Raw genomic sequence first — 14,772 nt, 5'->3', positions numbered from 1 at the left:
GCAGAAACCCTGACTGGCCCTATGTAGCTCATTAGCAGCAATTAGCAGAATCACTCATTACCCTGGAGGGAAGAGGGGGAGGAGGAACAGGCTGGGAAGTGGCTCCCACCCTGTGGAGGTGGCTCAAGCTGGTTTCTCCATGTTTCCTCTGTGGCAGGCATGACGTGGCTGCCCAGGTCATGCCTGGGGTGGGGGACAGCTAGGCTATGGTTTAGAGGTGTCCCCCCGCCCCCCAAGACAGAGACCTGAAATTTACAGCTCACCTGGGAACGGAAGCAGGGCCTTTGCTTTGCACCTCCCCTCAAGCTAGGCTAAACCCCCATGTGGCCAAGTTAGATACTGTCCTGTGAGTCTCACACCAGCCAGGAGATAGCCTCAGCCATGACCTCTGTCTCAGAACCCAGAGGCCCTACCTCTTGCCCAATAAGTCAGGATGAGTCACCAGGAGTGTGAGGAGCAGTTCAGCTTGGCCAAGGGCACCCCTGTGTATCTGTAGCCCATTTTCTCTGGGCCATTTCCCCATTTGGACTCTGTGCCTGGCTCTGCCTGGACCGTCTGGCTCTGTTCAGGGGTTGTCCTGTTTTGTGGCATTTGCTGTTCTGCCTTATCAAGATGCTAATGTGATGCCAACCACTTGAAGTTTGCAAAGTATTTGGAAATTTAGCTGTCAGTCCCTGCCAATAGGTAGACCCATCACCATGTTACTGAGTCAGGATTCTGCCTTGACTTGCCTGGTTCTTTCTCTATAGCCCAGAGTGCCTAACACCTGCTGCCATCCTCTTGCCTTGGTCTCCTGGATGTGGCGGTTACCCCCACATCTGTCTGTCTATTTTAAAATCTGTCATGGTGCTGAGTATGGGATCTGGGGCTTTTCATGGCCAGCAAGTCATCTACCACCGAGCTCTGCCATCAGGGGGTGTGTTCCTTAATTAGCCTGTGATTTTAAGGACAAACAATGAAAGGGGAACTCTAAGCTTCCCTGAGATCACATGAGTTACCCACAAAGAAGTGGTGGCAAGAAGTTACTCTCTCCAGCAGAAGAAGCAGGCTGGGGTTTGGGGGGAGAGTGAGGGTTCTGGAGCCCAGAGTGGACAGCCCATAATATTCTTGTGGGAGGCTGGTCACTCTCTCCTCCAGAGCCCCTTCCAGGCTCTTGGACATTGCCCATGAGAACCACAAGTCAATGTAGAAAAGATGGTTAATGTCTCAGAATTCCAACAGCTACTTTTATTTTATTTTATAAAGCTTTTATTTTAATGTCAAATGTTTCTCTCTCTCTCTCTCTCTCTCTCTCTCTCTCTCTCTCTCTCTCTCTCCCTCTCTCTCTCTCTCTCTCGCTTCTTTCCCAACGCTCCAAGATACATATTACAAAGGCTGGAAACACATCTTTGTGGCAGTTTCTGGAAGACAAGAGCTCACAGAGAAGCTGCTTATGAGAGACGGAGAAAATAGGGACTCAAGGGGCCCCAGGGATGAACAAATGTGAGATGCAAGAACAAACCATGCTATACAGTCCAGACCCAACCATGCTATACAGTCCAGAACCAGCCGTGCTATACACTCCAGAAAGACATTGCCAGCCTGACTCATGATTATCATGGAGCTTCTAGAAACCCAGCATCCACAGAGTCGGCTAAAGCTCTGTGTCGAGAAGGTGTGGGCTGGTGGATGATGGGGTTTAAGGGCCCCCACCAGGAGGGATCCCTGAGAGCACGGAAAGGAAGGCTGCGCAGGGAGAGAGATGCTTAATCTCCACCTGTAGGAGTTGCTGAGATGGTCATGTGATAAGACAGGAAAGCTTTATTCTCAGAAGTCAGGAGTGGGACGTTTTCAGACCACACAGCCCAGCACTGGAAAGTAGGAGAGGGAAGAAGGGATTCCATGGGTATGTATTGTTCAGCCCCCATCCTGGCATTCCCCCATCCTTCAGGAGAGCTGTAGGACAGCGTAGAAACAGGTGCGGTGACTTAAATAAAGATGTCTCCCGTAAGTCTCCAGCATTTGAGTGGTTGGTTCTCAGTTAGTAGTTGTTTGAAGAGGATCAGAAGGTACACCCTTGCTGGTTACCGGGGGCGGGCATTGAGGTTTCAACAAGACTCCTATAGTTTCAAGTGAGCTCTCTCTCCTTCTGTTTGTGGCTGGAGGTGTGTGTGGGTTCTGATCCCACCACCTTTTGCTTGCTGCCTCTGCTCTGCCATCATGGACTCTAACCCTCTTGGACTGTCAGCCCTAAACAAACTCTTTTATGAGTTGTCTTCGTTGTGCTGTCTTACCAGAGCAGCAGAAAGGTAGCTAATACAGTTGGCTTCTTGTGGAAGGAGAGGAGGGGCAGAGCTTTGGGGGTCTAGAGGACCCTGAGTGAAAGCAAAGAAAACCTGAGGTCAAGGCCATGGGAACGTTGGAGGGCTCTGAGAGGGGCCACCTCAGAGTCCTGATGGAGCCAAGTTTCAGAGAGGTAGAGAAGCCCAAGTGCCATGGAGGCTCTCAAGGAAACAGGTTACCAGACCATCTGGGAGCATGATCAAATGGGTGACAGGACTTCCTCATGGATGATGAGAGCACCTCAGTGGTAGACCAGTATCCTTAGGGCCCACCAGACCAGGCCCCTCAAGCCCATTCATGCTCCAGTGGATCAGTGAACGCATAGTCTAACCACAGGAACAAACTATCCAACAGGAGCGATTTAAGAAAGGCTTGCGGTTTGAGGAAACACAGTCCCTCACAGCATGAAGGTGTAGAGCCCAGAGTGGCTCACACCCATGGCCATGTGAGGAGGTTGGTTGGATCAAGTTGTCAGTCAGGAGGCAGAGAGAAGAGAATTACAGTCATTCAGTCTGTGCCCCCAGGTCATAGGATGGTATTGCCCATGTTCAGGCTCTGACTTCCACCTTCAGTTAAACCTCTCTGGAAATACCCTTGGCAGGCAAAACGGCATGTCTCTTAGGTAATTCCAAATCTGATCTAGTTGACAATGAAGATCAGTTCACAATCACAAGCCCATTCTTCCTCAATCCAATAGCCAAACCAATTATTTTTACCTGTAACACTTCAGCCTTTTCCCTCAAAAGCTCACATCTGTTCATTGTATGAATTCCCCCTGCCCCACCCAAAATATTTTTTTGTTATTGTTGTTGTTTGTTTGTTTGTTTGTTTGTTTGAGACAGGGTTTCTTTGTAGCCCTGGTATACTGGAACTCTCTCTGTAGATCAGGCTGCCCTTGAACTCGGAGATCCATCTGCCTCTACCTCCCGAGTGCTGGGATTAAAGGCGTGCGCCATCAAGCTTGGCTGAGTCCCCAAAATCTTAATAGTTCCAATACTGCTGAAAATCTGGGATTTCACCTGAGACTCATAGTTATCTCTTTGAGCCCCTGTAAAATAAAGATATATACAAGATATGTATTTCCAATATGAAATGGCATAGACTACTTTCTCCCTCGGTGCAGCCTGCCAGGTGGCTGCCACCTCCTGTGCAGCATCATGGCTGCCCTCCAACCTCTGGTGAAGCCCAAGATCTCCAGAAAGAGGTCCAAGAAATGCACCTGGCACCGGTCAAATGGATGTGTCAGAATGAAGCCTGCCTGGCAGGAACCCAGAAGTATCAGCACCTGGGTGTGGGGAGGACTCAAGGGCAAGGTTCTGATGCTCAGAATTGGATATGGGAACAAGATGACCAAACTCATGCTGCCTATCATCAGCTTCAGGTCTCTGGTTCTCAGCAGCAGTTGGAAGTGCTCCCGATGTGCTACGGATAGCTTACTGAGCTGAGTCATTCTCAGCCTTTCCTCCAAGAACCTTGAAGCCATCGTGGAAAGGGCAGCATGGCTGGCCATCAGAGTCACTGATGCCAACGCCAGGCTGCACGGTGACGACAACGGACAGATAGGCGCACGTGCATGTTCTATCTGTGCTCACGTAGATCTGCAAAAGTGAATGGCGCAGAACAAACAGCCCCGTTCTGTCAGGGAAGAACATGGAGGTAGCAGGGAAAAGGTTGGACCAGAGTAATGTGAAGACTTTTGAGGGAAAATCCTCCAATTCCTTGTCTGGCGTCCGGAGCTTGTGGCAGCAGTGTCTGGGTTCCAATAGGCTTGGGTAGTCCACTCCTGGAGTTCTGCAGCATGCAGTCCATGTAGCCTTTCTCAGGTCAGCTCAGTTCTGGGCCTGTAGTTCTCCTTGGTGGAGCCCTGGTATAGTCAACAAGTTAGAGCAATGGTTCTCAACCTTCCTTTTTGTAAAAAAAATTTTTTTTTATTTATTATTATAAATAAGTACACTGTAGCTGTCTTCAGATGCACCAGAAGAGGGCATCAGACCTCATTACAGGTGGTTGTGAGCCACCATGTGGTTGTGGGATTTGAACTCAGGACCTTCAGAAGAGCAGTTGGTGCTCTTACCCACTGAGCCATCTCTCCATTCCTAATGCTGAGACCCTTTAATACAGTTCCTCATTCTGTGGTGACCCCCAACCATAAACTTTTTCTTGTTGCTAATTCATAACTGTAGTTTTGCCACTGTTATGAATTGTAACACAAATCTATGGTATGCAAAATGTCTGGTATGTGACCCCTGTGAAAGAATTGTGGGACCCCTGAGTGGGTCACAACCCACAGATTGAGGACCAGTATCCTAGGGGCTCCAGTACAATTTAGGGTTCACTTTCAAAGCTTTGCACACTAGACTCCGTACAGGGAAACCAACCTTGCCACACATTACCTGGCCTCAGTGGTTTTTCTGGAACCTTGGTGCAAGCTTCCATGATCTGGACATTGAATGGATGCATTGAGAAGTAGTCTGGTCTCTGTGAGCCATGTCAGCTGAACTTGCCTATCCAGTTGTCCAGCAGGGAGCCCCTCAGTGGTGTTCTCCTTCCAGACTTGAGTCTGCGTTGGGAATTTTCACCTTTATGCTTGGCAGCCTTGTCTTCAAAGCGGCTCCGTGTTTTATTGTCTCAGGGCAGAGTTCAGGGTTTCTTTATAATGGCGCTAATCTCTTCACATTTTCAGCTTCTTCCGGCATCTATCTTCTCTACATCTTTAAACTCATACCCTTTTTTTCCTTATCACTCTGCTCATTTTCCTCATCTCTAGAACTCTCTCATGGCAGAACTGACTAAAAGCAGTGAGCAGTCACCCTGCAGCTTGAGTGCCCTGTCTTGACATTCTACTAAACATCTTGGTCCATTGCTTTTAGCTCAAGCCATGGGCAGAATGGCAGCCACTCTCAGCCAGACGATAGTACAAATGGCCAAGTGCCCCGTTCTGAAATCTCACGAGCCTGGGCTTTGCTACAAACACTTTTCTCAGCAGTCTGGTCTTCCTGTCTCTGATCAGAGTGGCCCATCAAACTGATCACAGAACTCTAAGGCTTACCAAAGGCTTCTCCATTCTTCTCACACACCAGTGTGAAGGCCTGCAGACCCCATGGTCACATTCTTCACAGTGACAACCCTCTTTTTGGTAGCAATTTTCTATCTTAGTTACTTTTCTCATTCCTTGGCAAGATAGCTGTGCTTCCAAATATGACAGTGCCATCTTTATCAGCATGGCTATGACTATTTTGCAGGAAACCCTAAGATCAGCCTTGATGGCTGTTGACATTCCATTATAGAAGGAGGGGTGGGACAGGGTCACTAGACCCTCTCCTGAGAGTCAAGCTGCTCCCTCCTGCACTGCCTGGTCATTTGTATGTAATTCTGCTCTAATTGCATGTGGCCTTTGGTGCTAGAGTGCACAGGCTGGGAAGGTTAGCTGGATTGTAGCTTTCTTTGGTTTGTCACTGGAAGCCTGTAAGGAGGGGATAGACATATGTTTACCTCTCCAGAAGGGAGTTCTTGCAACAACCCAACAGATGGACATAGGGAAGGGGTTGATCCTGGCCCACCGTGTGAGGGAAATCAGTCCGTATGACCAGGAAGGTATGGCAGGGAGCGTGAGGCAGCTGAGTATGATGCTTCAGGAAGCAGGAAGAGATGACTACTGTTGCTCAGCCGGCCTTTTCCTTTCCCTCTTTAAATCCTGTGCTGTCAGTCTGACAGGATAGAATCACTTGGGAGATGGGCCTCTGAGCAAGCTTTTGGGGGAATTACCTCAGTTGTACTAATTGATGTGGGAAGATCCATCTTGGTCATGAGCAGGGTCATTCATTGGTCAGGTGACCCTGGGCTGTACAGAGTGGAGATGAACACCAGTATGCATCCGATCCCCGTGTTTCCAGACTACGGCTGTCACGTGACCTCCTTCCACTCCTGTTGCCTGGATGGGTTATACCTTGAATTCTGAAGGAAAATAACCCTTTCTCCTTCAAGTTTGCTCATGTCAAAGTGATCTTATCATGACCATGAAGATGTAACAGGGGAGTCTAGGACCCCAGCCCATGGGATGGCACCATCCACATTTAGGATGATTCTTCCCTCAGTGAAACTTTCTGGAAACATCTCACAGACTTACCCAGAGGTGTGTCTCCTGGGTGACTCCAAGTTCAGCCAATGAAGACTAAGGCCAGCAGCCCTTTCTAGCCCTACAGTCTTTTCTTGTGAGGCCATGAGGCTGCTGACTGGTTCTTTTCACGGGTCCCCGTCTCTTTTCACTGAGACCCTGATTGGGGGTACAATGAACCTTAAATCAACTGGGGGGGGGTGCCCGACATCCACCAAAGCAGTGACTTTGCTTTGTTGTGTGTTCTTGGTTTTTTTTGTTTTGTTTTTGTTTTTGTTTTTAATCAGGGTCACATGTAGCCCAGGATGGACCTTGAATTCACCATGTAGCCAAGGATTACTCTGGGTCTCTGATCCTCCTGCCTTCCCCTCCCAAGTGCTGGAATTACAGGCCTGTGACTTCATGCCCAGTTTTATGTGGTGCTAGGGAACTGAACAGGGCTTTGTGCAGTCTAAGCATTCTACTAACTGAACTACATCTCCACCAACCCTCCCCCCTTTGGGGGGGGTTTGCTCATGTTGTAGCTCAGGCTTGTCTAGAAGTCACTATGTAGCTTAGGCTGGACTCAAATTTGCAGAGATGCTCTGGCTTTAGCCTCCTGGGTGCTGAGATTGCAGTCACGGGAGACCACCTTGGCCAATTCATTTATCTTCCAGTTTCATTTCAGCCACCAGAGCAGGTATTGGTTTGGTTTGTGCCCTTTCCTCAAACTCCCCAACCTCCCAGACTCCTCCCATTCCTGCAACTCTCCTGACCCTCCCCCTCCTGACCCCCCCCTCCCTCCTGATCCCCCCTCCTGCGCAGCAATGCCTGATGGCTGACCTAACTGGTTGTGTCTTATTTCTTCGTGGGTGACTCCAGGACTTTGTACAAGGTCCAGAGGAGTAGGCGGTGCCCTCTAGCCTTTGGTTGGATAAGAATGGATAACCTTGTTCAACGTATGTCCCCTGACTCCCTGGGCCCACATCTGAACCGCCACCGAGGGTGAGTCACAGAATTTTTTGGCTCCAGCATTGCTGGCTCCAGCTGCCCCTAGCATGCTGATGTTGCCGCAGCCCTATCAGCCATCAACACCTCAGTGTGAATTGGCTGGTCTCCCCAGCAGGCTGGCAGGGACCCATGGTGTGGGTGGCAGGGCTGGGCACCTCATCTATCTCTTGCATAGCATGAAGATGCCCAGCTGGGATGCTGGGTGTGAGTCTGGCACATGGCAGGCACTCAGTAAATATTTTGCTGAATGTTGAATCATGACTTTGAGAACTGACTCTTCACATCCTAGCAACTGGGCAGTATCCAGTGGTCCCGGGGAGGGGAATATTTCCATCTAGCTTTCGGGATGTCCTCTGACTCCCACAGAGCCCTTCTGCTGGGGGCTTCTTCTTGGTCACCCATCTCAAAGAAGGCATCATACTGGGGATGTGCCTGCCTCTTAGGTCCCCAGGACAATGAGTCAGGAAACCGGGAAGGGCAGAGGAAATGTAGAGACAAGATGCTGCAGCTACTGGTCTCCAACCTCGTATCTTCCACAATCGTGTATTCATTCGACAAACATCAACTGAAATTGTTGCATCCAGTATGCAGTAGGCAACAGGCTTGGATCTGAGGGTGGCTGGGGAGATGCCCCTCCCCTCCAGCAGTCACAGCACACTTGTAGGCCCATGCTTCTGCCCACCTCTGAAGTATGTCAATGTTATCACTCAGCTGCCGCCCCTGGGAGACGTGAGCTTCCTATGTGGTGTGAAGGACCCGAGCCTCATTCCTCACTGGGTGACCCTAGCTCAGGGCTTGCCAAATAGCAGGGGCCCAAGAAATGTTTGTGGAATGAGTTGGGGTGACCAAGGCCCTCCGTGTCACAGGGAGTAGGTTAAAATGGTGTGGGAGCAGCTGAGGGTGCAGAAGTGGCCCTGAGGGGGCATGTGATTAGATGAGTGAGTGCTCCCCCCACATTTGCTCTATAGCCTCTGGGGTGTCTAGGAAGCTGTCCTCATCTTGGCTGTTCCTGTAGTGACACCCACAATCATAGGAGGTGAAGAATGCACCACTGGGGTTCCTGAGGCCACACATTTTGCATGTTTGGGGTGGGGTGGGGCAGGGGTTCTCTGTCTCATCTTGCCTGCAGGTTAACCCTGGCCTGCCTGCCTCCTTCCCCATAGAACACACCTTAGTCTATTTGCAGTTCACAGTACCCAGGCAAGGTTATGTGAGTGTCACCTTGCCAGAGAGAGGGATACATGTGCTAACTGGGCCTAATACCACCTTAATCTCAAACAGTTGAGGTGGGCAACACAGGGACCTGCAGGGCCAGCTCTGGGCAACTTGGAGGCCCAGGTCAGGGAACTCCCAAGAGAGCTGCAGCTGGCCCAGAGGTGGGAAGAGATCAACCTCTCTTTCTTTCCCTGGGTTCAGTGTTACTGTAGCTGTTCCCACACTTATTCATGGTCTTTTCTTCAGAGTAAGTTTTGTGGGCTATCCCAAGGAGAGTCAGGCACCTCCGATCCTGCTGGGGGGGGCCACTAAGTTCCCACGTCAATCCAGTGAGCAGCCAGGCTACGATATCCCCGAACCAGCCCAGGTTTCTTGGGTGATGAGGGAGCTTGGGGACGGCACAAAGTGGGGTGCAGAGCCTCAGACTGCAGTACTATTTTCACTGAACCCATTTCCTCCACAGCCAGGTCTGATCCCAGGATCTAACCCTGGGGAGAGGAATACATTTGTTTGGGATGATGTCGCTGGTTCCTGCTTGACGTGAGGGTGTCATGAGTATAGGACACTTAGTCAGGACAATCCACACCAGCCTACAGCACCTAAGCTTCCCAAAGCCCAGCTCCCTGGTCCTTTGTGTGTGTGTGTGTGTAGGTCCCATGGTGTGAACGTGACCACAGGGTTAGTTCTTCCCAAGTGTGTGTGGGGCGCATAGGCTGTGGCTCTTGCTTTGGGCTTGGCCTGCTCCCTGGAGTTCAGGTGAGAAATGAGTCACCGGAGGGTCACCTACAGTGACAACTGAGAGGAAGTGCCAGGGACAGCTTGGCCAAATGGCCAAGAGGCCATTATGCCCGTCCCTTTGGGGCCTGAGTCACAGCTTTCGGGGAAGTGGGCTAACGGGATTCCAGGGCCCCAAGTGTCTGTCTTGAGTCATGGAAGCAACCAGGGCCCTGGACATGGGCCGTTAAGGAACAAGGTCCCCCTGGCAACCCCAGCCATTTCAGACTGAGTCACTTCCTACCCCAAACAGTCTGCAAACTACAGGGCTCTTTCTCTGTTTACCTGGGAGTCAGTGTTAAAACCATGCCCTAGGCAGTCAGCAAGTCTCTACTTTCCCCCCTCACCCCCCAACCCCCCATGCAGGGTGACCCCGGGCATACAACTGATCTGGAGACCCCCATCCAGTCTCCTGGTAGCATCCCTAGAACCCAGTAACTGGTTGCTTCCTTCTGGCAACCCCACCTCCTCCTTGACCCACAGTCTGGGTGGCCCAGTCTCAGGCACCTGGGGGACTGGTCCAACAGCATTCTTCCTCACAGGATAAAACCTGGGGCAACCTGTAGGGAACCCTACACACTACAGCCACCCGTCCTGCCAGTCTCAAGCAACACAGCCCTTAGGTCCTTTGAGCCGGCCAGCAGCCTTGCTGGGTCTCCACCCATACCAGCAATGATGATCTCCAGACCTCCCCCAGCACTGGGTGGGGACCAGTTCAGCATCTTAATCCTTCTGGTGCTGCTGACTTCCACAGGTGAGCCCCAAGGGCCTGCTGCTCCTCCTCCCCACATCCTCTCTTCCCTCCTCCTCCTTCCCACAGTCACCTCCTCTTCGCCAGCTCAGCTCAGCTCCTTCCCTTGAGTTCCGTCTCTCTTCTTTCCTCTGTTGCCTTTCATCATCGGCTCCCCATGCCTGTCTCCGTTCTCCTTCCTCTGGCATGTGGTCTGCCTCAGTTTCCCTAGCAGCTATGAGGATTGAATGCATGTGAGTGCTCTGGTCTCAGTGCCTGCTCAGGAGCGCCTCTCACCGCTTCCCTGTGCCCTCCATCTCCTGTTTCCTCTTCCTCCTCTATTTCCATCTTGGGTCTCCTTCTGTTCTGGAATAGGAAGGCAGCTGCCTGGGCTTTCATGGGAGCTGGGGGAGAAAACCTGGGTGACAGTGTGTGTGTGTGTGTGTGTGTGTGTGTCTGTGTGTGTGTGTGTGTGTGTGTGTGTGTGACAGGTGGTGGAGCAGCGAACAGTGCTGGAGGGCCCAGGCTGAGTCTGTTTGGGAAGGTGGGGGAGTCCCCAGGCATGGGGCACAGGGCTCCTCACCACTTTCTTTATTCTCTTGCTCTCAGCTCCCATCAGTGCTGCCACCATCCGAGGTGAGTGTGATCAGGTTGCCTGGCTGGGTGGGGGTGGGGCAGTGGTGTGGACAGTCTTTGTATCTGACTCTATAGGGTAGGTCAGTGTGGGGACCCCAGTCACAGGGGAGCATGAGATTGAAGAGGATGGGATGGATACAGGCAAGAGGAGTTGTGTGGGTGGGTGGGGCTTAGGAAGGTGATGAATCTAGAGAAGGGAGGACAGAAGGGTGAGGGACCAACAGAACCAAAAAAATAAAGGTTAAGGGGAGTGGGAGGGAAGGCCAGATAAAGGAGAGAAGAAGGCAAGGGCCAGTCCCTGATAACTAAAGGGGACAGGGACAGGGCAGGCAGGCACTCTCCCTGCAGCAGCAGGCTGTGCTGGACACATGCTGTGCTGGGCACAGGTTTGAGGCCTTGCAGGGGGGTTGACAGGCAAGTCAGAAGACAATTGTGTCTACTGAGATGACAGAAGATGCCATCCCTTGTGCCAGTGTCCCCAGACTGTGGGAAGCCTCAGCAGCTGAACCGGATTGTGGGAGGTGAGGACAGCATGGATGCCCAGTGGCCCTGGATTGTTAGCATCCTCAAGAATGGCTCCCACCACTGTGCAGGCTCCCTGCTCACCAACCGCTGGGTGGTCACAGCCGCGCACTGCTTTAAGAGGTATGTGGACTCAGGCTTGCTTTTGACTCTCCCAGGCCCAGGCTTTCTGCCTCAGTCTCTGGGCTGTCCAGGCCTCTATTCAGGGATCTGGACACCATTGTACTAGACACTTTCCATCTCTGACATCTTGTTCTCTCTCCTTCCAGCAATATGGACAAACCATCTCTGTTCTCAGTATTGTTGGGGGCCTGGAAGCTGGGGAGCCCAGGCCCAAGGTCCCAGAAAGTAGGCATTGCTTGGGTGCTGCCTCACCCCAGGTATTCTTGGAAGGAGGGAACCCATGCAGACATTGCCCTGGTGCGCCTGGAACACTCCATCCAGTTCTCTGAGCGGATCCTGCCCATCTGCCTACCTGACTCCTCTGTCCGTCTCCCTCCCAAGACCGACTGCTGGATTGCCGGCTGGGGAAGCATCCAGGATGGAGGTGCGGTTCCCCTCTAACTCCAGAGAGGTCCAGGATAGCTAGGGACAGAGGGTAGATGCCACTCAGACACAGATTCCAGGGATAGGAGAAGGTGGAGAGCATGTGTACACTATAGAGGCAAGAAAAGATGATTTGGGGACTGGAATAAGTGAACTCACAAGAAGTCAACTGCCAATTTTTAGGTCATGTCTAGTTGAGTCTTTGACAATATTTTAAAGCAACAATAGAGGCTTGTAGTAAGGAAGGGGATAAGGAGCAGGAGGAGGGGAGGAGGGAGGGAGGAAGGAAAGAGGGAGGGAGGGAGCGAAAGAGGGAGGGAGGAAAAGCTGGGCGTGGTGGCATACATCTTTAGTCTCAGCATTCAGGGGGCAGAGGCAGGCAGAACTCTGTGAGTTAGAGGCTAGCCTGGCCTACAGAGAGAGAGAGAGGGAGAGAGGAGAGAGGAGAGACAAGGAAAGACAGAGGGAGAGATAGAGACACAGAGAGAGGCAGAGAGACACTCAGAGAGAGACAGAGGGACAGACAGAGAAGTATTTGCAAGGCTATTAAGACAAGAATGAGTAGAAGTGATGGCAGGCTGGCAAGATGGAAATGTAGCCAGCACACGTGAGAATAGTCACCCCTGCTGGCAGCATCTTGAATAGTAAGCAAAATTCCCAGGAGGAAAGGCAGTCTACTTCAAACCAAGTCTGGAGGTTTGGAAAATGTCATCTACAATCAAACCAGATGAAATACAGAGTTAGAAGAGAAGCAAGAAGAAGGTAGGTGGTAGCTAGATAGACAGACAGAGCCTGGGACAGACAGAAACTGGGGCAGACAGAGCCTGGGATAGACAGACAGACAGAGCCAGGGATAGACAGACAGACAGAGCCAGGGATAGACAGACAGAGTCTGGAGTAGACAGACAGAGCCTGGGACAGACAGACAGAGCTTGGGATAGACAGAGCCTGAGATAGACAGGCAGAGCCTAGGATAGACAGACAGAGCTTGGGATAAGCCCAGACAAACATTAGTCATCTGTGGAAGACAACACAGCCGAGACCTAGAAGACAGGGTTTGCAGGAGAAACTGAGCACTGACAACAGGGAAGGAACAGAGCCTGGACCTGGGTCGAGAAGAATTGCTCAGGCATGGGCAGGCGCTGGAATTCTTCAGTTGCTGCCTTTCCTTGGGTCCTCAGAGTAACCCCAGGGAGGGTGTGGGGCAGATCAATTCAGAACCTAGGGGGTACCAACACACTGCCCTTGCAGGAAGTACAGAAACGCCACTGTGTTGTGTAGCCCTCCGTGGGCATCAGGGAGCTGACTGAAGACAGAATCTCCGGCTATGCATTCATGTTTGAATTCAAGAGGTGGAGAGCCTGGGATTAGAGTTTCTTAAAGCAGATCCACCCACCTTTGAGAAATGCTGCTGAGCAAATAGAGGAGACTAGATGCTCACACAGGGCCTGCTCACACAGGGCCTGACTCTCTCCTCTGTTCCCAGTGCCCCTGCCCCACCCTCAGACCCTTCAGAAGCTGAAGGTGCCCATCATCGACTCCGAACTCTGCAAAAGCTTGTACTGGCGGGGAGCCGGTCAGGAAGCCATCACCGAGGGCATGCTGTGTGCTGGTTACCTGGAAGGGGAGCGGGATGCTTGTCTGGTGAGTGCCCGTCCTTTGTCTGCCCCATCTGGGAAGCCATCATCTCTCTCTAAGAGTCTCCCCGGGGACATCCTCTCTCACCTCTGGCTAGGTCCCCTTTAGCCTGTCTGGGCTTTTTCTTGTTTATACATGGGGTTCTTGTTTATACATGGGGTTCTTGTTTATACATGGGCTCTGTACAGAGCATTTCAGCAGTAAAACACAGGTTGACAGCTGTCATTCTGAGGAGGGCCCAGTGATTTAGAACCCTGACCTCCAGGGCCAGTCCCATGACTGAATGAAGATGGTAGGATGGTGGAGCAGTTAGCCCTGAGGTGGCCAGCATACCGCCTGGCTGTAGGGCCCATGTTGCCAATGGACTTTCTAAACCTGCAAAACAGAAGCGGTGTCATCTCCTGCTCCTTGTGGTTGTGGGGAGGGCTCGCCACCAGAAGTGGTTCTATTTGGAAAGCCTGTCCTTCTAGGGCCTCACAGAATGGTTGTCTCAGTACTGCTGCATCCAAGGACACATTGCCTGTAGGTGTGGCTTTCCTGACTAACCTTCTTCTCTGCAGGGCGACTCTGGGGGTCCCCTGATGTGCCAGGTGGATGACCACTGGCTACTGACTGGCATAATCAGCTGGGGAGAGGGCTGCGCGGAGCGCAACCGGCCCGGTGTGTACACCAGCCTCCTAGCTCACCGCTCCTGGGTGCAAAGGATCGTTCAAGGGGTGCAGCTGCGCGGGTACTTGGCGGACAGTGGGGACACAGGAAGCTCCTAATCTAGGATCTGAAGATGAGCAGCCTCCTGCAATTCTCTCTGCTGTAAATATGTCTTCTACCTCCGGGGGGCGCCCGCGGCCTGAGCGAGAGAACAAGGAAGTTCTGGAACCGCCCACATAGAGGATCCGCCCCTCAATCGAGGACTCTGTGTGTGTGTGTGTGTGTGTGTGTGTGTGTGTGTGTGCCTCTGTGTGCGTGTGTATGCGCGCGCACGTGCGCGCGAGAGCAATGATTTTTTTTTTTACAGTTATACGTAACCATGCCCACATATTTATTCCAGTTTCAATAAATTATTTATTCTTAGTTCCTGTTTTTTCTTTACACCCATGTATGGGAAAAACTCAGTTGGAACACAAATGCTGGGATCATGTTGGTGTGAGGCTGCACCTGGGCCTGAGCACAGCCCCTGCTCGGTCCCCTGGACAGGCCACCCTTGCTTTTGCTAGCCTTTTTTCTGAGGCGGCAGTAGGAAGGAGACAGGAGACTTTGGCCTGAGCACATGGCTGTGCTATACTGA

The 14,772-nt window shown here is 51.7% G+C and overlaps 1 protein-coding gene and 1 long non-coding RNA gene across 4 annotated transcripts; one reads left to right on the top strand and one right to left on the bottom strand.

Annotated features, from left to right (window-relative positions):
* Positions 1–3,245: 3,245 nt before the first annotated feature.
* On the bottom strand, positions 3,246–6,275 carry Gm41547. Its single transcript, XR_876670.1, has 3 exons — positions 6,088–6,275; positions 4,716–5,785; positions 3,246–4,186 (listed from the first exon to the last, which is right to left on the bottom strand). It is a non-coding gene; the product is annotated as a predicted gene, 41547 (long non-coding RNA).
* Positions 6,276–7,369: 1,094 nt separating this feature from the next.
* Prss22 (protease, serine 22) lies at positions 7,370–14,558 on the top strand. Of its 3 annotated transcripts, XM_006524905.4 has the most exons (7): positions 7,370–7,420; positions 9,958–10,169; positions 10,755–10,781; positions 11,255–11,426; positions 11,573–11,850; positions 13,336–13,493; positions 14,048–14,558. In XM_006524905.4, exons 1-7 carry the CDS (start codon positions 7,377–7,379, stop codon positions 14,252–14,254), a joined length of 1,098 nt encoding a protein of 365 aa, XP_006524968.4. In that variant the 5' UTR covers positions 7,370–7,376; the 3' UTR covers positions 14,255–14,558. The 3 variants fall into 3 exon arrangements, with proteins under 3 accessions (XP_006524968.4, NP_598492.2, XP_006524969.1); NM_133731.2 differs by lacking the exon at positions 7,370–7,420 and having other exon boundaries at positions 9,992–10,169; XM_006524906.2 differs by lacking the exon at positions 7,370–7,420 and having other exon boundaries at positions 10,081–10,399.
* The last annotated feature ends 214 nt before the right edge of the window (positions 14,559–14,772 follow it).

The sequence above is a fragment of the Mus musculus genome, chromosome 17 (assembly GCF_000001635.26).
Source record: "Mus musculus strain C57BL/6J chromosome 17, GRCm38.p6 C57BL/6J".
Lineage (NCBI taxonomy): Eukaryota > Metazoa > Chordata > Mammalia > Rodentia > Muridae > Mus > Mus musculus.
The sequence above is the reverse complement of the archived record's forward strand: the minus strand, read 5'-3'. Positions and strand labels throughout refer to the sequence as shown.